At 41.0% G+C, this 26,073-nt stretch overlaps 1 protein-coding gene across 1 annotated transcript in view; it reads left to right on the top strand.

The window, feature by feature from the left end:
* CNTRL (centriolin) overlaps positions 1 to 26,073 on the top strand; it is a 4,034,091-nt gene that overhangs the window by 2,751,635 nt on the left and 1,256,383 nt on the right. Inside the window, 4 exon segments of the mRNA XM_044058259.1 lie at positions 7,088 to 7,228; positions 8,997 to 9,123; positions 10,535 to 10,699; positions 11,360 to 11,519. Coding sequence (XP_043914194.1) covers positions 7,088 to 7,228; positions 8,997 to 9,123; positions 10,535 to 10,699; positions 11,360 to 11,519 — 593 coding nt within the window.

Raw genomic sequence — 26,073 nt, 5'->3', positions numbered from 1 at the left:
CACCAAGCACAATTTCCCTTAAGAGCACAATGGGAGCACACTCCAGACCTGGGGCTGGGTTTTCCTCTCCAGGCCCCAAATAAGACTTCACCTTTCTGTCTGCAGAAATCTGTGTTCTGTGTCCCTGTTCCAAGTAGCTGACATAGGCGCGCACACTCTGAGATTTGATTTTCTCACACACACACACACACACACACACACACACACACACACACACACACACACACACCTGGGAAAGGCTGGCACAGATTTATTCACTATGCCCCCTATGCACAGACTATAAGTTAGAGTCTCTGTCACCATCCAGCTACTTTAAGGTTGTTATCAGGGTACCCAATTACTCTCAGTAAAATTAATACTTATAGAAATGGTAATGTTAACCAAGCAGCGAGACTTTCAGGAGCATGAAGCACACACAGAGTGCCAGCAAATAAATGCAATTACTCTCAAATGTTAAACGTTTTACTAAAAGGCCAGCCCAATGAAAGGTTTAGATATATTTAATCATAAATATTAAAATATTAAATATAAAAATACTGAATATTTGTTTACAATAAACATCAGAAGTTTCAGTTCACAAGAACTATAAAAAATAACACAGATGGAAAGACTCGGACAGATACAGAAAAACAGTATTTATCTAATCTTACTATATTTTCTAATTAACATAACTAGGGAACAGTAATTTGTCAGTTACGTACAAAAACAAGGTAAGATGAAGTGGATGTGTACTGAGTGTCCTCTCACATCTCTCACTAATATCTAACATAATTTCAGTCTTGGCTATTGAATGTCATTACATCTGGTCACCTGATTCTGTGGTTCTCACACAACCCCCTGGCTGGAAGCTGAACCAGGATCTAGCACAGATGTTTCACATTACACAACAAGAGCTTTGCTAAGGCATCTGGAGACTGTAAGTGCCAATACTGTCATCCTTCATATAGAAACTAACCAGCCGTTCTCTGGCATCCCAGGGTAGCAATTAGCTCACCACTAAGGACAATAAGAGCCCAGGCTTTTCCTAGACATTGCATCTCTGGCTGCATTGAGGGCTGTGAGATAAAATATTTATGGCCTATGCGACAATGGGAGGTAACGCCAGCCATGCCAGGGAGAAGTAGGGCAGTAGATGTATGACTTGTGCCAGCTCAGCTAGCTGGAATTTTGGAAATAATTATATTGTCATTTGTATAGCAGGCTTATTTGTGCAGATGCTTGTGCTGAAAATGCATTTCTGAGCTCTGCTTGTGTTAATTGTGTTAAAATGTATCAACAGTGCACCCTGTTGAAATGAAGAGAAATGTATATGTATTATGGTGTCTGAATTAAATGTATATGTTTTAATAGAGGACACTGGTACAGCAATGGTTAACTAGCTGGCTTATTTTAAGAAAAATAAGGGAAATGTAAATGAGCTGTTAAATCATTGAATGGCACACCACATTGCTGAGTAGGCCTGGAGATGGCAGGGCTGGGAGTAGCCATTATCTGTTGGCTTTTTTAAAGAAGGGGGGGAAGTGTTGTAAATGTTTCTGACTCCTAGGCATTGCCATAAAGCTCTAAATGTGTATTGTATCTGTCTGCTACAGTCCTTTCTCAAACTTCAAAAGGAGGTATTGTGGAAACCTAGAGTCAGGTGACCAGATGAGGTCATTCTTCTTGTCATATTGGATGTTATACTTTACAGGGAGTAATCTCACAGGTTAGAGTATTCTGTTTGGGAGCCTGACTAGAAAGGCTGCTCACATATTTCATCCTAACTTGCCCAAGTAAGTTATTAGGGAACAGTAAATTACTTTAGATTCAGTCAGGAATATAGTGAAGCTTAGGTTACAGATTATTTTTCTTTATTTGTATGAGTCTGCCCATCAATGTTGTTTACAATATTTTCTGGGATTTGAACTCTGTGGTTTACTGTGAATATATATTCAGTATTTTCATGTTCTTCTATTATTAATTATTAAATATATTTAAAACTTTTATTGTGGCTGGTCCTTAGTATCTAACCTTTTAGAGTACTTATATTTATTTGGTGACACTGTGTGGGCCACTGCAGAAGGCCTTGGTAAACTACTGCCATTTGTATTAGTATTAATATTGCACAGTATAATAGGACACCCTTTGTTAAGGGCCTTATGGTAGCTGATTATGAAGTGTCTGGTGGCAGTAGTAACTACCTTATACTCTGGGCAGAAGGAGGCACAACAGGTAAACCTGTGCCAGCCTTTCACAGGTGTGTGTATGTGAAAATTAAATCTGTCAGTGTGTGTGTGTGAGCTACTTGGGGCAGGGACAGTCAAGCACTGGGTTTACAGGGTGGGTGCTGGAGGACTTGGCATGGTCACTTGGCTGAGGACTTAACCCTTCAGTTGTAGCAGTGGGGAGTCTTATTTTGGATTTGGAGGGAGACATATATACAGACATCCAGACCCTGGGCTGAGTGTGCTCTTTAGGGAAACTGTACTTGATGCAGAGAGGTCTGCATCTGGAAATACTGAGCGTATCCATTTGTATTCCACGTGCATGCCCCTCTACAGTGTCAGTGGTGACGATTCAGACTCCTTGATTACTCGCCCAGTGTGGGGACAGCACATATTGATACCCATCACATATTGGTAGCAGTGGTGGGTGTCAGCCTAAACCAAGTCATTTAATTTCTAGCTGTTTTTCTCAAGGTAAGCTGAGCTGAGCTGAGCTTAACCCCTTCCCTTCCGGCATTCTCTATTAACACATACATTTCCGCAGTTACAACAGCACAGTCTGATATAAATGTATGTTTCTTTTCTGTCTAGCAGGACCCACTGTTGATACATTTTTTAACGCAAGCAGCTTTGCAAATACATTTTTAATACAAGCATCTGTACAAATCAGTTTGATATACAAATGACATACATTTCTTTATGAAACTCCAGTTAGCTATGCTGGCATATGTTACACATGCACTGCCCTATTCTTTCTGGCATAGCTGTCACTGTCTCACATCATCACATCCCCCTCCTTTCAAATGTTGTCCCTCCAAACCTTGTTCCCTCTTCTTCTTCTTTCTCAGGCATTTTGGTATGTCTGGATCTCAAGGATGCCTGTCTTCACATCCTCGCATCCATCCCCTTTTCAGGAAGTCTTTCTGTTTCTTCCTTGCATTTACAGTTCTATGATTCTTTTCCAATCTCTTCTTCCTCTGGCTTCAGCCACAGTCAGGGACTTTCTCAGGGTTTTCAGGTTCATGGCTTCCACTATCCCTGTGCTGCCAGTTATACCTCAAGTCAGTCTGGCTTCAAACATGGTCATCCCCTGGATTTTCTATTTTCCTTCCTTCCTTGTCTCAGGCACAAACTTCAGTGGTGGATTTTTCAGCTTTCTCTCAACCCAGGACTTCCTTTCCAACCCCCAATCTCATCTCAAGACCTCTTTTCAGATGGTGAGCTTCATTCGGTTCTCTCAAAACCCATGGTCTTTGGCCTCCTCATCAGAGGTCAGATCATACGAACATCAAAGAGATGAGAGCTCTCCTTTTAGCTCTTCAGGCTTTTCATTCCATGTTTCTTTTTGGGCCCCTCAGAATTGTCACAGTACAAAGTGGTGTGATATATCAATAAAGGGGGGAGGGGCATGGTCTTACCTTCTTTGTAGGCTCACTGTTCACGTCTGGGGTTTAGCTGTCCAGTAGTAAGCGACTCTTCAGGCTGTCTGCATTCCTTCGGAGCAAAATATTATGGCAGACTCTTTGAGTGGGTCCAGCACACAAGCTCATGAATGGATGCCTCACAGAGATGTGTTTCTGGATATTGTCCACCAGTGGAATATTCCCCAGCTAGATATTTTTATTTCCCCTTTGAATGGACAACTTCCTCTCTTCTGTTCCGTAGTCCCAAGTCCTCTGGCTTGGAAGGTGGATGCCACGTCTTTTCCTTGGAAGTGAATGTTTCTCTGTAATTTCATTTCCCTTCCTGTGATTCCTAGAGTCCTCCACAAAATCATACAAGACTCACCCAAAACCTTTTCTCTCAGATAACATTGGAACCCCCTTCTTTTTCATCTGGCCAGGAGCAGTCTCCACAAGTTACTTCACCAGGTGGACCTTCTCACAAAAGGCAAGGGGTTTCTTTTCCATCCTCACTTTTACTTTTCCACTCTTCAACTGACGCTGTGGGTGATTGGGTTTTGATCCCTTTTAGGCACTTTGTTTTCTGAGGACATGTTTCAGGTCCTGCAGGAGGGCAGGAAACCCACTACCAGACAATCTTATTTATCCAAATGAAAGCGATTTTCCCTCTGGTCTCTTTCTCATAACCTGGATCCACTTACTGTGCAAGTTCCTTTGGTAATGTCTTATTTGTGCGACTTGTTCATTGCTGGGTTCTCATACTCTTCTGTTAAGGCCTGTCTGTCAGGAGTTTCTGCTTGTCTGCCTTGACTCCTCCTTTGGCTTCTAGATTTGGGGTCAAACAATTTCTGAAAGGCATCCTTCAGATTAAGCCACCCAGGAAGCCTATTTCTCCCTTCCTTGGACCTTAATTTTGTTTTGGAAAAATTGACTGAGGCTTCTTATGCGACTGCAGCTTCAACTTACTTTTAGTGTTGTTCTTGGAAGACTGTTCTTCTTTTGGCCCTTGCCTCAGCCAGATGGGTGTCTGAGGTGCAAGCCCTTATGGCTGTCCCTCCTTTTATGTTTTTTCATAAGGACAGGGTGTCTCTTCTTCATAGGTTGGTACTAGGCTATCGGCCCTAGGGCTTATACAAGCCTATCTATAACAATTCCCTGGCTGTTTCTTCCCACACTGTTTACTTCCCTGGACCCCTGTCTAGCAGGGCAACTGATGTGATCCCTGGGGTGAATTTCCTTTCTCCCATCCAGTCATCAAGGTTCCTTTTGAAGAGGGCCAAAGAGGTGCTCTGCTTGACATGTATGGGCAGTCTATTCCAGAGTCTGGGGAGTCTCTGGGTCAGGAACCTATCCCTCCAGAATGTTTTGTTTATTGTGATGACAAGGTTTAGATCCCTGGAGCCTGTGGCTCTGAGGGATGGGATTTCTTTAAGTGTAGCATGTCCAACAGCTCTGGGTTTGACATGGCCTTGTATGTTAAGCAGAGATCGCCTCAGAGTAGATGATATGTGACAGAGTATAGCTGGAGTTTTTTAAGGCGGTCAGCATAGGGCACCTGCTTTAGGCCTGTGATTCCTTTAGTGAGGTATTTCTGCAGCCTTTCCAGTTGTTGCAGATGTCTTGAGATGTACATACCAAATGGGGCGTTGTATTCTATAATGGGTCTAATGAGGGATGAGTACAGTGGGACAATGAACTCCTTTTTTTCTGGATGAAAAGCCCTTAGTGATGAGGTGTGCCACATAGAAGGATTTCCTAACTGTTGTGGCGATGTGGTTATTGAAGGTGAGGCCACTGTCCACCTGTGTCCCTAAGTCTCTTATCACACTTTCCGTGTTTAGTGTACTGCCACCTATGTGGTAATTCACGGGTACATGTTTTTTCCCAAAGGGGATAACTATACATTTCTTGGCATTGAGCTTGAGCCCATGGCTCTGGCACCAAGCATCTGTTTCTGTAAGGCCCTTTTGTAGAGTATCAACATCATTTGGGAAATCCTTATTTTATGCCGAAGGTGGTTAATGATTTGTCTCTTAATCAATCTTTTCATTTGACCACTTTTTTCCCATCTCCACAATTTCCTAATGAGAAGGTTCTTCACACCTTGGATTTGCACAGACAACTTGGATATTATATGGTCTGTGTACTTGGATTTTTGACTGGAGACAGACGGTCTACCCTTCTGGTAGTACTTTTGACTACTTAGTAATTCTGTATAATATTTCAAATTATATATTTGTTATTTATTTTTTTTTTACTTAGAACGGGTTTACGTTTGCTACTTCTACTACCCTTATCTGATCTGATTAATATACAGTGATTAACTAGATACGTAAGGATTGAAAATCTTCCACACACAGATGTTTCTTACACTGTTTTATTTGTATAAAAATAAAGCCATTTGAAAATCTGAGCAGCTTTTTGTTTCCTTTCATCCTAGGTCTTTAGGTTTGGCTGTTTCCAAGCAAACCATTTCTTTCTGAATATATGAAGCCATTTTGTTTCATTATTCTTTTCATGGAAAAGCATGCCTTCTTCTATTAAGGCTAATTCTACCAGGGCTCTGGCCTCTTCTGATGCTTTGTTCAAAGGTTTGGATGCTAATTCTATTCTTGAGGCAGCTACTTGGACTTCTGTGCATAGTTTTACCAAGCACTATAATTTGATGTTGTTTCTAGGGCTAGAGCTGGTTTTGCCAGCGCTGTCCTACATGGTTTTCTTGAGGGCTCTGCTGGTTCTTCCTCCTCCTCCCAACTTTCTTCCTGAGCTTTTGTACCCTCCCTGTTGTAAATAATACTGCAACAGTGATATGGAAGGATATAGTACAGTTGTGTAAAATCTTAACATAACAGTATATGTCCTTCTCTTCACTGTTGCAGTATTCGCTCGCTGTCTCCTCTCCCCTGCTCCTTTTCTCCTTATGGATGTACATTTTACTGTTTGTCTCCTTAGACTGCCATTCCTCCTGGGGCTTTTCAGTTCAGAGGATGCTACATTTGCACATCACCTTCATGCTATATGCTGTGCATGGGGAGCATGTGTGTGACGTATGTCGCACGTATTACAATCGAAAGGCTTATGTATACTGGCCGGACATCTGGCTACCTTTGGCAGGGGATCTCTATTGTAAAGAATACTGCAACAGTAAAGAGAAAGACATCTACTGTTACGGTAAGATTTTATACAACTGTACTTTCTCACTGATACAGAACCATTAGTCATTTGCCCATTTTTACTTTTTACAAGTGCTTATCATTTAATTAAAGTCTGCAACAAATTATACTGAAGCAAATTATTGTTTTGAAGCACATGCAGCAGTTCAGAGTTAGAGAATTTTAACTGAGGGGAAATGCTTTCTTTGCAAATGCTAAGTCTATAGTGTTTGCATGAATGCCACATAGCATTTATACCGATCTTTTTACATTGTGATTTTGTTCGGAAATGTCAGAGTTGATTTATTGTGTATTATTTTCCTTAAAGGCTCATACAAGCTGATATCAAAGACTTAGAAAAGCATAAGGTGGAGCAGGAAAATATTTTAAAGGAGATTAATACTGTAGTTTCTGCAAAAGATACCGAGTTCCAGTCTCTAACACAAAAGGTTGACAACATGAATGTGAGGTGAGAGGATCTAAATTAAGAAAAATATATATATTTTATCCAAACTTATGTATGATTATGCAGATGATATTTTCATAAATATTTAATATATATGCATATAAGTGTTCAGATGTACAAGCAGTTATATTTCTGTCCTGTGACGAAACAAAAATAAGCATCTCAGATGTGACAAAATGCAGAATGGTATGTTTTATATTATTAAATCAATTTGGCAGTGATTTTTAAGTGTTTCTAAGCTCTCAGTAAGCAGTTATATTCTTTATTATTAACTATGTTTTAATGATAAACCTGCATACCAGTAGTCAGTAGCTAGTTCATGTAGTTTTTGTAGAATATAGGATGTATAGCTTTAAAGCTAATGAGCTAACTACCCTGCTTTGCAAATCTTGTGGTATACAGCCATTGTTTAGAAATCATTTTAAATGTAGACTTTGTGAAAGCTAGACCACATTTTCTCTCCTTGTGTTATCTGTTATGCTACCTGATATGGTATGGTGTCACTGTGGTGAAATGTCTTGAGGAACTAAAGACCTACCAATGTAAGATGGAAGAATTATGTTAGTTGTTAAGAGTCTCCATGTTGGAAGAACAAAAATATAATTCATTCATCTTCTCATTACCTGCTTAATGAAAGGTAGGGTTGTCAGGGAACTGGAGCCTGTTCCATCAAAAGGCAGAGGAACTGACCTTAAGTGGAGCAGTGGCCCATTGTAAGATGTGTGTTTTGGTGCGCACACACACACACACACACACACACACACACACACACACACACACACACACACCTTTGTTGGCAGTTTGGAAGAATGCCAGATCACCTGTTGCACATTTTTAGGACATGGGAAGTGCCCAGCAGAAACCCACATGGGCACACAGAGGACATGCAGATTCTGCACATAATTTTCCACAGAGAAAATATGGCTCAGCTGTACACCACCTGCCACCATATTACTTGTGCTGCAAGAAAGAAACCTAGTAAAAACATAGAAAATTTGATTCCAGAAATGTGATTTAGTCCTCACTGCAATAAACACTGAACTTCTATTTTTCCTCAAGAAGAAAAAGGCTAAATAGCAGCAATAAGAGATATTTTTTTGTTTTCAGTCCTGAAATAATTTGTCATTTTCTAGACATTTTCCTTTTAAAAGTGCAAGGTTCTGTAGAGACTGCACATGTGTGTTAATTAACTGAAGAATAAAGCTAAATAATTGTTTGAGCTGTATGACTTTTTTAATGATAGATAATGTTGTGGTATAAGAAAAGAGTCCTGTAAGGTAAACAGACCGGTCTTGATCATTCAGTGTAGATATGAGCAGAGAAAGTACAATTCTGGTGAGCAGTTAAAAATAATAAAAAGTATATGTATAACAATAATGGCAGTCCATTAACAATAAAAATGAAAAGTAGAGACTGCATTAGTTGCAACAATAATGGTTGTGAAAAACAACCATGTTTAGGACTCAACAGGAAGGTGGTCTTATAGTTTTTAAATCAGGCTTGTGATAAGTACTGCTGTAATCATTACAGGCAGCACTCTTCTTTTAATCAGTTCTGATTAATTGTTTTTTTTATGAATCTGAGAGTGCAGTTAATTTTGTTCTGTGTTGATAGACATCACATTGTGTAGGACTGGTGCAGGTAGTTTATCACATGCTGCTTACTACTCGTGAGCATCAAATATAGTAGTAATTCAAGAGCATTCAGATAAGTCCTTTAACTAAAATATGAATTTGTGTTATCTTTCTTTTTTTCATATTTCATCTGGCAGTTTAGAAAAAATGGAAGTGGACATCCATTTGTCTGAGACTTTGCGGGATCAGCTTCTCCAGACATTGAAAGAGACAGAAAATCTAATTCAAGATAAGAGACAGGAGCTGGAAAAGGTGGACACTGAGGTAATTCAGTTACAATTTTTTGTTTTATGTTTGTTTCCTCAAACTAGGGAGCTAATCTAAAAGGACCCTTTTCAGCTCTAATCTGCATATACACAAGAATTAAACAACTGTGAAGCATAGTTATATAGCTCTGACTTTAATGGTTCTTTGCAGTGGGTAACTGCTGGGGTTTCCAGTTCTAATATCTCCAGTTTGGCATATTTCTGAAACTTCTGTAGCCCCTGCTCATGGGGACATACATACCAACTGCTAATTCATGTTACAATGGTTCTGCGGGTGTACTTCCTGTCATGCACAGTTCTTTTCTGCTGCTGATACATTTTGAGTCAAGTCTGGTTTAAATTGTTAAAAGGTTCACACTGATGCAGATTTGAAGAAAACTTTTAAGTGCTCTTGCAGCACTCTGATTACAAGTCAAGATACATACACTAAACTCTCAGTTAACTGGCACCTAAGGAGAGAGGGAATTTAATCCTATGTTCCTTTTTAAAACTCTAAAACTAAAAATGTAAGGTATGTTTCTGCGGGGGTACGGGGGACAGACAGTGTAGCACTTAAAAATTGTACTGTATTTCTTAGATTTTTTTCTGGTTGCTTGAGTTCCAGTTAACTGAGAGTTTACTGTACTTACACTGTCTGTACTGCCACAGTCATTACTACATCAGTCAAACCACCTACAAAAGAAGACGACAAGCTTAGGTCACACATTTTGAGTAGAATGAGCACTGCTGAGGATAGCTTCTTCCTGAGATAAGGGGATTTATATAAACTCATAATGCTTAATTACTAGCTCTTCTTTTTCATAACATATTTTACACACACACACACACACATATATATATATATATATATATATATATATATATATATATATATATAAATGTATTTATACACACACATATGTATATATTTGTAATCTCTCTCCATACCACTATTCTAGTAATTGTATTAATGCAATTTTAAGTTCTGGTGTGAGTGCTCCCTGCTACAGAACCCTCGCTAAACTAGCTTTTGAATCCATATACAATATTCAGTGGTCAGTTTCATCAATGTCTTGTAAAATAAAAAAAAGATCCTAACGTGTCTAAAGTCAATACCTTTTTAAGGTACGTTCTTCTTCTTAATTTCCATTTACTTGAGTTGAAATATTAAACTCTCCCACTATCACACATTTGTTAGAAACCTAAGATCTAGTGTAACTTCAAGTCTGCAGTATTTTACCACTTTTTTTTGTGGATTGCAAAATTTGCTAAGTTAAAACTCGTCCCTCCTTCAACATTCATTCATCTATAATGTTAAAAGCTGAACTGGAATTTTAATTTAAAATTATGTTATTACATTTAAAATTAGTTTAAAGAGAAAGCATTGTTGTATACTACTCCAATGTTATTGCTGTTGTTGTACTTTATAGGTAATAATACAGCAGGAAAAGTTGATAGAACTGGACCGAGAACTTGGTAAGAACAAAGAGGAACTCCGTCTGCTAACAGACAGTATTGATCAGAAGAACACTTGTCTCAAAGATGTCCTACAGGAGGGAGAAGCTGAGGTTTTTGAAAAACAAAGACAGATCAAGGTAAGCACAGATAGCACTTTAATGAACACTGATTACGATCATTGTTGGGTCTAAGTTCTTTTCCATAAAGAATATGAGTTTGCTCTCAGAATACATTGATTGTGATGCAGAACAGGTAAACCTACAGCATAATCCATGAACTATAATGTATACAGGCCCAAACACATCAGAGAAATGTACTTTACCAAAAGTAGACTGGATTCAAGCACAAGTTAAAGGTGCATTTTATTTATGATGCTACATTGCAAGGTCATTCAACTAAAAATAGTTTCAGATATCTGTATTCACAACTTTTCAGTTATTCTCCCACCGTTACTTGATTTGTCATCACTTTGGCATTTATCATGCTTAAGAGGTGCATTTTTGTATACATACTGTATACACAATGTATGCACCCATTTAACCTGTACACTCCAGTTCTTTAAACTCTGTGTACGAGTCTGCGTCAAACAGACAACAGAAGTTGACTTTCACTTTGTCGCTGCAAGCCCACTCAGGATACAATACAATGTAAAGATGTTGCATTTCTAAGTCAAGGTTGTAGGCATTGCCCAACCATCTCATTTTATATGCTTCTATGATCTTGTGGTTACTTTTTTCATAGGTCTGCCCTCTTGTGTTAATTAAACATTTTTTATTTCCCTCTTTGTCCACGAGCAGGAGCTGAAGAGTCAGCTAGAAGACTTGAGTGTTCAGAAGGATGAATTAAATGCCCATAGTAATGAGAAGAGAGCACAGCTTTCACTTCTTAAGCAAGAAGTGACTCAGGAGGAAGAAAATCTGCAGAGTGTTCTTGGGCAGATAAACAAGCACAAGACGGGTAAGTAAGGATATGCATGCAAGCCAGGTAGCAAAAACTGAATTATATGAATGTTTATTAATACAGTATGGACACAGGAATTTTAAGAGGATTTCTGGCATGAACAGAGCTGCAAGAGACAGACCTTGGCAGTAAAACAGCTGTTAAAAATGATAGAAAAATTGATCTTCAAACTTACTCTTATATCATTAAAAATGTGGAAAAATTGATCTTCAGATTTACTCTTCTATCATTTACTGTGTGGTCTGATGTTTCAAGCAGTGGTTCCCTTGTAATCTGAACTCATGCTATTCCTTCTCAATTGTAAGTTGGCATATGTCGCATTACTCCAGCCCATCTTCATTTCATGTGGGTGCTTTAGAATCATTTACCTGTTGACTGCATTTTTCATTCACAAATAAGTCCTTGATCATTTTTGGCTTTCATTCCTTGCTTTAAGTGTTATATTTTTTACTTTTTCTTCTTACTTGAAAAACTAGGTATTTGACCTCTTTTTATTGTTTAATGACTTTCCAATAAGTATGTGAATAGTTGTGATCTGTTTGTGAGCTTCATCTTCACTTTGGTTTGATTCCTTTGCTGTTCATTTGCCTACTGTGCGACTGAGCAAGTGCCTTAAACAGACAAGGTGATGGTGTTACCCCTAAAAACAGTTATTTTTGGCTAGTGGGTTTATCAAATTAAAGGAAAAAAATCTTAAGACTTTCATTTGCACTTTTTTATGCTGTGGACCTGTTTAATACTTATAGTTATGCATACTGTGATAGATACAAGAACATTTCAGGTTAGGAGGCTCAGTTATTTGCAGTACCTTCTTTTGAAGAATAAGCTATGTAACATAGGAAAGAAGTCAGGTAAAGGTAAATGAAAAGACAGAGCTAACTTCTTTAAAATTGTCAGAGGTATCAAATGAATGTGATGGTAATCTTGAAAGGAAAAAAGGGGGTTGAAAAGGAAGAAAAACAAAGAGTAGTTCCTTCCTTCCCTTCCTGGTTTTAGTGGCATTGCACCTTTTAAAGAGGGCAGGGAATGTGATCCTTTAAAAAAGCCAAAAAAAAATATTGCCTGTGTTCTCATCACAAAGAAGAATCTTTGCAAGAGAAGGTCCTCAATGATCTTGCATTCCTAAGGAGATAATTTATTGTAAGAGTAGCTTCTGTGTCCATTTTATGAGAAAGATGAATCCTCTGAGGTGTCATGTGTACTTCATTTTTTTGTCCCTTTGGATCTCATTGATACTGTCCCAGCCCGCAGTGCCCCATGTCCATGCTTGGGTCTACCACCCCAACACCCCCCCATATCCAAATTCTTAAACAAATGTAAAGTCTTGTCTATATTGCCCAACAATCTAGGTGACCAGAATCCAGTTATTATAGTCTTGTCCTTCAAAACACTCGCAAAAAAAGAAAAGTAATTTCTTAGAATAGGTCCATCCCATAATCATCTCTGGCACATCCTGTATACAGAAATTCATACAATCAGATGTGTTGAAAAATACAGTGATAATAATCTAACATTTGCACTTAATGTCTTTTATAATGTTCTGGAACCCATACATTTTCTAGGAGGTTAATATGGCTAAAAGATGTGTCTTATGTTTGGATATCATGAGAAAATTATTGAAACAAAGGATAGCAACAGCTGAAGATTAACCCCAATAACATTGACCAAAAAGTAGTTTTTTATGAGCTGTAATATGAAGCACCCATTGCAACCAAAGCTGTGAAAGGCATTTATATACGAAGTAATCATACAAGATCATGGCATGTCTTGGGTTCCTTTAACAATTCTGGAAAACCCTTAAAGCCTTCAGTGATATCCTCAAGTCTACTGGCTGTAACCAATGCAAGCTAAGTAAAGAAATATTTGGAAGGGGAAGATGGAAGTGATTGACTGTTGATGACTTGTCCATCTTGGAGGGAGGAAGGTGACTCTGGCTGTCTTCTTGCATGACACCTAGCATGAGTACTAGGAAATAAATGCATAGTGCATATGTAGTATTTGGAGGTTCAGATTGCAGAGATATCCTCCCCACAGTGACAACATGCAGTGGAACTTAGCAAGCCACTGAAGGGGAGGAGGGTGCTCCACTAGGGAAGTGTTGGCTGTTGCGCAGAACCAGCAAGCTGACCCACTCGATACCACCCAGCTCTCAGTGCTGGGAAATGGATGGGCTGATAGGGCTTTACAGCCAGGAATAAATGCAAGATAGGTATCTCACCTTGCCTAGGAGTGCCTGCTTCCATCCCCCATGGAACAAATGGGCCAGTTGGGTGCAGGTAGAGGAAACATCAGGCAAAGTCTTAAGGGGGAGCAAAAACAACATAACGACCTTATTTCCACTTACTGAAACATCACAAAATATCCATTCTGTCCCCAACACTTATAATAACTTATTCAACTACTGTGAGCTGTCCCCTTTACTTTAAGAGTATTACTTCAGTAAACATACAGAAGGCTTTAGAAAATACTGGTATTTACAAGTCTGTAAACAGTTCATTTCTACATTTCAGATGTCTAAGAATGGCTTCACATTACATAAACAAACTACTGTTCTATATTTATTACCTCACCCTCTCTTCAGGTGCAGTTCCATTTAGCTGGAAGTGTGTTATGTAAGTTGTGTGCGACTTGTAGGCATGGATTAGTGTAACTATCATACCAATCTCAGTAACTAAGATCCCCTAACACTGCTACAGATGTTAGGCCAATTGCAGTACTTTGTCCTTTTTCTAAAATTTTAGAGAAACTCCAACTCCATTATTTTCACATTATAGTCTTTATATCTAAATATGATCTCTCAAACAAACTGCATGCCTTTAGGAGTTGATACATCACAGTGCTGTTTACACAATAACTAATCACATCTATGGAGCTGCGGAAGAAGGTAAACTCACTGGAGCCCTGTTTGTATATTTAAGAAGCACTTTTAATCTGTGAACCAACCACAAATTTTGGCTTCATTTAAGCAGTACTAAAGTGGTTTACAGCTTTGCTTCATAACAGAACTTTTACAGCATAGCATAGTCACAGGTCCTCTGAAGATGCTGTCTTCTGATGTTCATCGTGCATACAGCTGCAGTAATCACAGATGGGTTCTCTGCCGTCAGGCGGGTCCTCGGTCGGCCAAATTCCAAAGTCTAGGTCTGGCGTCGGTTGTTGTCGCTTTCTTCTCTGACGTCAGTGCGGCAGGGGTATATAAGACACAGCCGACGCCATTTTCTTCAGTCTTTTTTGCCGCGCGGTGCCCGAAGCAGAAGCAGTTCGTAAGTGCCAGTCGGCCAGCTCCTGAATTTACGAAAAATTGGAAACCGAAGTCTTCATTAAAGCTAAGTATCCCGTTGGGGAAACTTTTCTTGCCTCAGACCGATGTCAGAAAAAGTTAACAATTGTATTTCTTGTGGGAAGCAAATACCGCATAAGGATTTCCATTCCCTCTGCATACCTTGTTTAGGCCCAGATCACGACGTCTTGGGCTGTCGCTTTTGCGCTACTTTCAATAAGCGCACTATTAAGCGTCGGGTGGAGTTCGGCCAACATTATTTTGGTACAGCCTTTGATTATAAAATGTCATCGGAGACTCCGACTACCGTTTTGTCCAAAAAACGCAAGGACAAGGACCGACACGCGAGGCCCGCGGTCCCAACAGACACCACGCCAAAACCGGCTACACGTGGTCCGGTTCTCAGCGAGACGCCTATGCAGTCCCTGACTACCGACGACACTTCTTTGGCGGGGTCTTCTGTAACCGAGACCACAGGTACCTCGGCCCATACCCAGACTACAACTACCGAAGTCACTGTGAATGTTGAGCCTCCTAGTGTGGACAGGTCCACATCCACCCATGGTGTCTTTAGACCCTCTTCTTCATTTTCCATTAAGGCCTTCACTAAGTCCAAATCAGCCAGGCATCCCAAGAGGCCTGTTGCACAGGGCCCATCTCCAGGCCCCATGCCTAAAAAACAGATGCTTAAAATGGCTGAGGATTTAATTACTCTTATCAGGGGTTCCCCACCCCCTCCAGACAAGAGACCCAGAGTTGGGGAAGATTCACCCTCTTCTGATCAGGGCTCCATTTTTTCAGAACATTCAGATGTAGAGGAACACTCGTACTCCCCTTTTGATGATTCTGATGCAGAGCAGTCCATTCCTTCTGTATCCCCTCCTGAGGATTTCTCTTTTGGGGAAACCTTGCACACCTTGAGGGAACACTTCCATTGGGAAGGCCAAGACTTTTCTGATTCCAAGAAAAGACTTAGGGAATTTCTTCTGTTACCTCAACATAGGCCTCTGGCGATACCTCCTGTCTTGGACATACTTGATGATGTTTATGCAGAGGCTTGCCTTAATCCGGATTCCCTGCCTCCTGCCCCAGTCAAGCCTGATAGGTACTACAGAGTTCCTAACTCTCACCAATTTCTTTACAAAGGCCATAATGCTGACCCTGAAACCATTTCTCAAGGCCCCAAGGGGATTAAGGCTTCTACTGCTAAGAACTCACTACCATCCGAAAGAGAGTCAAGATCCTTGGAAAGGTGCGGAAAAAAGGTATATACCTCGGCCACCCTAGCCATGAGAGCCTTAAATTGTCAGTTTCATATGCTTAAATATCAGCAGTTTCTGTTATCACAATTAAGAAATAAAATGTCTCAACCTGAACAACCAGATTTGAAGGAGTTGCAGGATATGATGCATAGTGCAGAACAAGTGGGTAAACACACATTACAATGTGGCTATGATGCCCTAGAGGCCTCAAGTAGGGCTGCTGTTACAGGAACAGTCATTCGTAGACATGCATGGCTTAGGGAACAAAACTTGCCTGATCATGTGAAAGCTAAACTACTAGATGCTCCTTTACAAAAGGATGTGCTATTTGGTTCTAATGCTGAGGAGATATTATGGAAAATGGAAGAAAAAGCCAAATCTATGCAAACTGTCAAAGCCATTTTACAGGTCCAACCTCCACGTTTTAGTAGAAATTGGCCTTCAAAAAACTGGTCCTTTTCAGCCACTGACAAGCCCCAAAGAGGTAGATACAGGCGCTCGAGGGGCAGAGGGCAATCACAAGGATCATACAGAGGCAGGCAATGGCAATCTCCAGCACCAAGAGGTGGCGAAGACAGTGCACAACAATACAGAAAACAAACCCAATGACTTTCTCCTTTCCATGCCAAGCAAGTCTCAGCTGGCAGCACCCTTGGGAGGAAAGCTAGCATTATTTACAGAAATTGGCATATTGTCACAACAGACAAATGGATCCTGGACGTTATAAACTGAGGCTACAGATTTCATTTCCACACTCTTCCAAAAATGAGAGGCATGCCAAACCTGCCACACAGTCAAAGGGCAGAGGCACAACTACAAATTTCAAAGCTCATAGCCATGAAAGCTATTCAAGAGGTACCTATTCACGAACAAGGTCAAGGTTTTTATTCCAGGCTATTTCTGGTACCAAGGAAAGGAACCGACTGGAGACCCATTTTGGACTTATCCATCCTAAACACATTCTTGCTCGTACCAAAATTCAAGATGCTCACATTACAGCAGCTTCTTCCCATGCTGGGCAAGGAGTTTTGGCTGGTAACATTGGACCTCAAGGAGGCATACCTGCATGTCCCAATCAGACAAAGTTGCAGAAGATATCTCAGATTTCTTGCAGGTTCAATCCACTATCAATTCTCTGCATTGCCCTTTGACTTATCTACTGCACCCAGAGTATTCACGAAATGCCTGGCATCAGTAATTGCCTACTGCAGACTTCAAGGGATACAAATTTACCCTTATTTGGACGATTGCCTGATCCAAGCGGACAGCAAGCACATACTTCTGGAACATCTGGCTTATGCAACACGGTTACTGAAATCTCTGGGATTCACAATCAACAAAGAGAAATCCAGGCTAACACCATCTCAGAAAATAACTTTCCTGGGTGCCAACTTGGACACAAACACCCAGATGGCCTATCTTACGCCAGAAAAACAGGGGCAGCTAACTCAGTACTTCAAAATTCTAGCAAATTGTACCAGGCTTACTGCAAGGAAAATCCTGCAGGCTCTGGGCTTCATGGCATCTTGCATTCTTTTAATCCCATGTGCAAAGTTGCATTTGAGGAAACTTCAATGGTACCTAAAAAAACTTATGGTCTCAACACAGCCACAGTTTGGAAACAATAATACCAATAATTCCATGTTTGCAAAAGGAATTTCTATGGTGGGCCCAGGCATGTCAAACAAACACAGGCCTCCCATTCTGCAAGCCTCAAGCAAAACAAGTCATCACAACAGACGCCTCAGATTTCGCATAGGGGGGCGCACATGACAGACAGGTGCATTCAGGGCAAATGGTCCCAAAAGGAAAAGCACCTTCACATCAATCAAAAAGAAATGCTAGCAGTGATAAATGCAATTACAGCTTTCAAGGAATTTCTGCATCCAGGACAATTATTGATAAGAACAGACAACACCACAGTAATGTGGTACATAAACAAGCAAGGAGGGACACATTCATACCCCCTGTGCAGACTAGCCATGAAACTTTGGAACTTGGCTCTGGAATGGCAAATCGAACTTCAAGTACAATACTTGCCAGGTTTGGAAAACACACTGGCAGACAATCTAAGCAGAAATATGACAGATCCACACGAATGGAAGTTGCATCCTCAAGTGTTTACAATGATAACCAAAGCGTGGGGGAGGCCAGACATAGACCTCTTCGCCTCCCACGGTAATCATCAATTGGAAAAGTTTTGTTCAAGGACCTTTCATCCAAAGGCCTGGAGAGTGGACACCCTTTCATTCAGTTGGACAGCATGGACAGTTTACGCTTTCCCACCTCTGCCCTTCCTGTCCACGGTGCTCCTGAAAGCAAGACCAGACAGACCGGAAATGATACTGATTGCTCCAGACTGGCCAAGACAACACTGGTACCCACTCCTGAGGAGCCTAACACATACTCCTCCCTGGCACCTACCGATAATGCCTCTTCTGCTGACTCAGCACAACTACAAAACTCTTCACAGTCAGCTGAAAACGCTCAATCTCGCTGCATGGAAAATTCCTTAAAACCACAACAGAACCTACTCCCCAAAGAGGTGCAGGATGTCATTTTGGAGGCCAGAAGGCCATCTACTAGAAAGGCTTACTCCGCAAAATGGAAACGGTTTTGCTGCTGGAATGAGAAAAAAGGCCAGGACCCCAGAAAGCTGAATTTGCCTCAGATGTTACAGTATCTAGCTGAGCTACTGAACAGTGGACTTTCATTTTCCTCCATTAAAATCCATGCCTCAGCCATTTCTGCAGAATTCAACACGGATCCACCCTTATTCTCTCACCCACTCTTAAGACAGTTCCTTAGAGGGGCTAAGAATATAAGACCACCAAGGAAACAACCAGTGCCAGCCTGGGATCTTAATTACATTCTAGAAAAATTAACATTGCCTCCTTTTGAACCAGCTGCTTCAACAGATTTACAATATTTGTCCTGGAAAACAGCCTTCCTTCTGGCCATTACCTCAGCTCGTAGGGTTTCGGAACTACAAGCCCTCATGGTGGTGCAGCCCTTTCTCATCTTCCATCAGGACAGGGTTTCCCTTAGAACCAACCTGTCTTTTATGCCTAAAGTGGTATCCAGGGTAGCTTTAAATCAAGCCGTACACTTAACTGCCTTTTATCCCAATCCCCAAAACAAAGGGGAAAGGCTGCTACACTCCTTAGACATCCATAGGCAGCTATGTTACTATCTGAACAGAACAAAGCCTTTCAGGAAATCAGAACAGCTTTTTGTGTCCTATGCTGTAGGAGCTCAAGGGAAACCAGTTTCCAAACAGACTATTTCAAAATGGATAGGCCACTGCATACGTTTTTGTTACTCCTATCATGGAAAAGCTGTCCCTACAGGCATCAGATCCCACTCCACCAGGGCCACAGCTACCTCTGCAGCCTTCCTCAGAGGAGTTCCTACCAAAGATATTTTGGAGGCAGCCACTTGGAGTTCTGTGCATACCTTCACAAAACACTACCACCTGCCTTTATATTCCAAAACTAGAGCAGGCTTTGCCACTGCTGTGTTGCAGGGCATTCTAGCTCATCTCAGTTCCACCTAGTGCCTACCACCCTGTGCTTAGCTTTGGGATTCTACCCATCTGTGATTACTGCAGCTGTATGCACGATGAACATAGTACAGTTTTGTACCTACCATAAATGTAGATGTTCGAGTGCTAATACAGCTGCAGTACAGGTTTCCCTCCCTCCTTCCCCTCTTGGTAAAGGCCTAGGGTCTAACCCCTCTTCATACAACCTGATGGGGTTATCCTTCTATGGTATATTTGCTTACTACTAGTGATTTTTGATTATATTGCATTGCATATATATAAATATAATTTAGGTATTGCCTTCCTACTGGGGGCACCTGACATCTGGGGCAAGAAAGACTGAAGAAAATGGCGTCGGCTGTGTCTTACATACCCCTGCCGCACTGACGTCAGAGAAGAAAGCGACAACAACCGACGCCGGACCTAGACTTTGGAATTCGGCCGACCGAGGACCCGCCTGACGGCAGAGAACCCATCTGTGATTACTGCAGCTGTATTAGCACTCGAACATCTACATTTATGGTAGGTACAAAACTGTACTTTTTGGAGACCTTCAGGGATCTACCATATGCTCTTTATTATTCCCAGGTTTCATAAACAACTTAATTGTTTGATGAATGTGGACAGCATAGTTGTTGTTAGTTCAGATAACATTGCATCTGATGATGTCTTTTTCATCCATTCTTCGACTGATGAGTCTTGGATCCAAATCTGCTTCTATCTTCGGCCATTTCTAAAGACTTGGATCCATAGCTCAAGCCCCTCCCATTACCCACAATCCTTCTCACCAACAGCATTACTTCAGATCTTGTTTGCTACTTCAGTAAACAGACGTGGTGTCCGTAACTTTTTTGAAGAGTAGATAATTGGCTTTTATATTTGTTGACGTATAAAATTTATATATAATATACATATAGGGTTCCTATTGCGTTATCGAATTGTTGAAACTTCGAACTTAAAAACATCGAACGCAGGTGTTCGAAGTGTCAGCAATTCGAATTAAAAAAAAAAAAAACAGCTCAGTAACTGTTGTAAGCAGGGGGACAAGGCCCCCTGCACCCCTCCACATCCCCCCCGCTCTTTAAATATACCAACTCCAGGATTGCACTACAGTGCAGTTTCCGCACTGCAGTGCAATCTCTGAGTTGGTATATTTAAAGAGCGAGTGGTGTGGGGGGTGCAAGGGTGCTTGCCCCCCTGCTTACGACAGTTACTTTCTGTCCGTTGTGGTTTTTTTTTTTTGTGTTTGAAATTATAAAACTTCGAACATACAAGTTTGATTTTGTGGTGTTCGAAGTTTTATAGTTTCGATCACGTAATAGGAACCCATGCATATATACATTCACACACACACACACACACACTCATATATATATATATATATATATATATATATATATATATACACACACACATGGTTTACCATCACAGTGTTGCAACACACATGTGCAACTGGTCATATACCCAAACTGAAATGTCGGAAACTGCACTGTCGAATTCTCAGAAGAGCGAATCTACAAACCAGCGAATGTCGACAGTTCATGAATGTCAACATTGTCCGAAACACCTGTCACTTCTGGATGTCTTCTACGACCGTTATGCAGTGGGGGCTGCACACTTCCACACCCCCTGCTTATTATATATACTAACTCTGAGGTTGCACTACAGTGAGGGAAGTGGTGCATGTCCCTATCCCCACTGTAGGGTGATCTCCACTCAGAATGCCAACCCTACAAAAGAGCGAATGCACACTGGCATTCGCTCTTTTGTGATTTTGACATTTTAGGGTTCATTAGTATGAACCATTGACTACAGCCTTTGTGCACCTTGACATTGTGATGGTAAACATATGGATCACCTTCATTTCGTCGATGGCTCATTTCACCGACACTCAACTCAGCAGGCCCAATTCACTGACACTTCATTTCGCCGACACTCATTTTGTCGAAAATGATATATGGCCTATTCCCCACTGTAGGCCGACCCTGGAGTTAGAGTATATAGTAAGGGGGGTGTGGGGGACACAGCCCCCCACAATGGGGGGTGTGGGGGTGAAGCCCCCCACATACTGGGATTCTATAATGGTTTGTTGGTAATAGTTATTCATTTCACTTGTAAGAATGCATTTGTATACTGTAAAATGTCTATGATATGTGGGGGGCTTTGCCCCCCACACCCCCCTTACTATATATTCTAACTACAGGGTCACTCTACAGTGGGAAATAGGTCATATATCATTTTCGACTAAATGAGTGTTGGTGAAATGAAGTGTCAGTGAATTGGGCCTGCTGACTTGGTTGTCGGTGAAATGAACTGTCAACGAAATGAAGGTGACCCATATATGTGTGTGTATATGTATATATATATATATATATATATATATATATATATATATATATATATATATATATATATATATATATGTGTGTGTGTGTGTATAGATAGATACATATATATGTATAGATTTACTATCAAAATGTTGAAGTGGAGTTGTGTGTTTAGTCACGTAGATGATCCAAAAATGAAAATACCATGTTGTAATAAATGCCAAATGGAAGACACACTACGTTTGACATGCCTGACTTCCATTTTCGAATATAGGTGAGTCCTTCTACATTTGTGTGGGGGGCAAGGCCCCCAGCACTCCTCATGTGGGGGGGAATGTGCCCCCCCATATCCCCTGCAAATTATATATCCCAGTTGCAAAATCACACTAAAGTGTGGAAAATGGTAAATTCCCCCTCTTCTCACAGTGACCATGATCTCAACCACAATGCCGAATGCATAATAATGAATGGCAGCATTATTTTCGTTATTATGGGTCGTAGGTTCATAAGGCTTACTTTTGCATTCTGCAACCTTGGAACTGTGATTTCGCCCGAACAGTATTCAAAGTACTGCACTTCAACATTTTCATAGTAAACCTATATATATTTACCCCTCTCTCTCTCTAAATATATATGGGTCCCCTTCAGATTGTCGAACAGCCAGAACTTTGAACCACGAATCAGCAAGATGAAAACATAGTTTTTTTTAGAACATCACATCATTTTTTGCCGTAAATTCCCATTCACTTGAGTGTAAGTGCGATCTCGGAGTTGATGTATTTAAGTAGCAGGGGGTGTTGGGTGGGGTGCAGAGAGATATTTAAGAATGGGTTAATGCAATTGTTTTGTAGTGTTGGGAAATGTGTAATTAGTGATGTGATTGTTGGGCAGGGGTATTTCAGGATGGTGTCTTGTTTGTATCAGTGTTTCTGATGAAGTACCTTTTATGAAAGCGCTTAATCCTTGTATTCTGTATTTTGATTAAATAGTGTAGAACAACATTTCGGCTCACAGTTGTCTTTCTGGAATTGCCTGCTGTGTTGTGGAGTTTGCCTTGCTTTGTTTTTTTGTGGTTATCTAGATATTGCTTTTCCTTTGCTTAGGCCATTATTTTCTAAACTTTGCTCCATTTGCTACCTGTGGTTAGGTACTCTTAAGACTTACTGTTGTTGATAATATTTTTATCCTTTTTTTTGTTACCACCATTGGTAATCTTCTTTCCTCATCTGTCTTCTCTTTCCTTATTTTTAGATAATGTCGGCCAAGTCGACCGGCTTTAAAAAATGCACCTTCTGTGGGCACAAAATACCAAATTCTGATGCCCACCAGGAGTATATATATTATTTGGGTTTTCAACATTTGGATATGGACTATGACATGTGCAGGTTTCAACCACTGTGCTCTGGTTGAATGCTGCTGTAAGTTGGCTTTGAAGGGTCTTTTGCCTTCTACCTCTGCTTCTGTATCTGCTGAAGCTCCCCTTTCAAAGTAGCCTCCTGAGATAGGTAAAAGGGATTCATCAAGAAACAAAGAAAGAAGGAAATGATTTCCAGCCACTCTTCTTCAGCGATTCCAGGCTCTATTCCTGCTGAAAAAATTCCAAAACTGTCTGATCCGTCATTTCTATCAGATCCAATTACATCTAAGACCAAGTCCCTGGCTCAGCAGCCTTCTTCCTTTACCACAGATACGATACATTCTTGGATTCATTCAGTCTTCCTTAAGAATACTCTGAGAAGTTGTTTCAAGCCACCTTCCATCTCATTGTCTGTCAGGTCATCTATCAGCCTAACTGTTACAGATGTGGACAGGATGATGAAGTTTCTCCGTGGCTACATTCAGTTGGGAGTTTACCAGATCATTCTCCCACTGGACCCATAAGCCTACCATCGGGCCTTACCCAGTTACTGACACCTACTCCTATTCAACCCTGAATTTTGAAGCCCTCAGACCTGGGAATCCAGAGTCTGTTTACATTGGTTTTGAAGGTTTGACCTTCTTCAACTCCAACCTTATTTCTGATCCAGTCTGAATCAGAGGAATTTCAGAGCCGAAGTGTCAGTACAGGATCCGGTGGGTTAGGGTCAACTCCAGTGCCCTCATTGCCATCTATTCCTTTCGATGCCTTGGTGCTGAACATCTTGGCTCTGACTTCTTCCTTGAGACAGGGCCACAGTGATGCTCTGAGCTGTTCTGGGAAGTTGTCTTTGGCTCCTGCCAGGGCAGTTCTTGCCTCTCCTATGTTTTCAGCCTTTGAGGTAATAGAGTTTTCTCCACCTTTGTGAATAAGATATGCTTGCCACCCTTAACACCTCCCCTTTCACAAATGTCTGCTGTGATCTCAGAGCCTGTACATCCAGTCGCATCAGAGCAGCCAACCTGTACAAGTTTTGAGAATAGTCCTCATTCAGGACTCGCCATACACTTGAGTCCTGTCTGGAACACCCCCACCGGAGATCCCCCCTCTGAAGCATACATGCAAGTGGAGGCACTGAATATTTCCCACAGGAATCACTCACAGAATACACTGACTTTCATGAAGGAAACACAGGAATCACTCACAGAATACACTGACTTTCATGAAGGAAAAGGGTACCTCAGATCACCACTTGGGGACATCACATTCAATGAAATGCTCAAAATTTTAAGACAGAAAAGTGGTTGGTCTTCTGAGCTCTCCTCCCCAAGAGGAGTCAGTGTTTCTTGAATCTTTTAGAGCTGGTTCATGCTACATCCTGAGTAGTCCCTTCAATGGACAAGATGGTGAACCTCATTTCCTGCCAGGCATGGAAGGATCCGGATGTTATGAAGCCGATCCCCAAATGACCGTATAAATATTTAGTTGCACCAGAGAGTCAGGCCCACTGGATTAAGAGTCCCGCAGTAGATGCTATGGCAACTCATATTCCCGGGAAGTCCAACTTTCTAGCAGACAAACTGAGCAGGCCAATATTACTTCCTAACAAGTGGTCGCTCAGTCCTTTGTTGGCAGAAACTATTCCCATCAATGGGGACAACTGTGCTGCAGTCTCTGCTTCCTCACTCAACTCCAAGTGCAACAGGTACTTCACCCTAATCACTCCAGAGGGAGAGTCACCAAGAGACTCTCTAGTTCATGATTGATCTGTGGGACTCCTATATGCTTTTCTTCCTGTTTCTTTGATCCCAAAATTTCATCAGAAATCGTCATACTGGAAGTGCAAAGTAATCCTCATTGCTCCTTTCTGGCCTCAACAAGTATTGTTCCCTTTTCTATAGCCTCATCTTGTACATCCCCTTTGTGTGTTAGATCCAACTCCGGATCTTCTGTCTCAGCCATCAGGAATAAATCATCCAGACATTCAGTCTCTCAAATTGATTGCATGGGTTCTTCACTTCCAGTGATGGCTAGACTGTCCAGGTTTCCATCCCCAGTCAGACACATCCTTGTGTCTTCTCTGAAGGATTCTACAAAAAGGTTGTATAAGAATAAATGGAAAGGATTCTCCCATTGGGCTTCCCAGAGACAAATAGTTCCCTTTTCAGCTGTTCTAGATTTTCTTGCTTCCATTTTTAACAGCAGTGCTAGTTTTCCAACTTGCAGCTATCTCTGATTTTCATATTGGACATCTTACTTAAGAACAATATCCTCATTTGAAGACTACCTTGGGTTTTCTCTAGCTGGGGACTCTGCCCAGTCACTTGAGGAATGGACAAAAAAGACAACATCAGATATGTAAGTTATAAACTCACCATAACTATGCATCTGTTTTGTCTATTTTCATCCTTCCTCAACTTTCCTCCTTTCCTCTATCCCCCTCCTATCTCACAATACTTTTCTAATTTCCAAGACTCATAGTTCGGCCTGAGGAGTAAATATTTTGCTTGTGTGATTGATGAGCTCAAGCTCCTTTCTAATTGTTTTTTCTACCTATACAGTTTTTCCCTAGGATATTATTTTATATTTTTGTATTATTTCTATGTCTTAGCTGTTTGTACACACACTCTGTAGAGTGAGGGGAGGGCAAATGCAATCTGAAATAATGCTGTTGGCGAGGAAGATTTTGAGTAAGAGGAGGAGCTTGGACTGTATAAGTCTTTAGAAGTGGCCGAAGTTAGATCCAGCGTCATATCCGAGACCCATCAATTGAGGAAGGAT

The sequence above is a fragment of the Protopterus annectens genome, chromosome 16.part0 (genome assembly GCF_019279795.1).
Source record: "Protopterus annectens isolate FY-2018-M chromosome 16.part0, PAN1.0, whole genome shotgun sequence".
NCBI classification, from domain to species: Eukaryota; Metazoa; Chordata; order Ceratodontiformes; family Protopteridae; genus Protopterus; species Protopterus annectens.
This window is presented reverse-complemented; position numbering and strand designations above follow the sequence as displayed.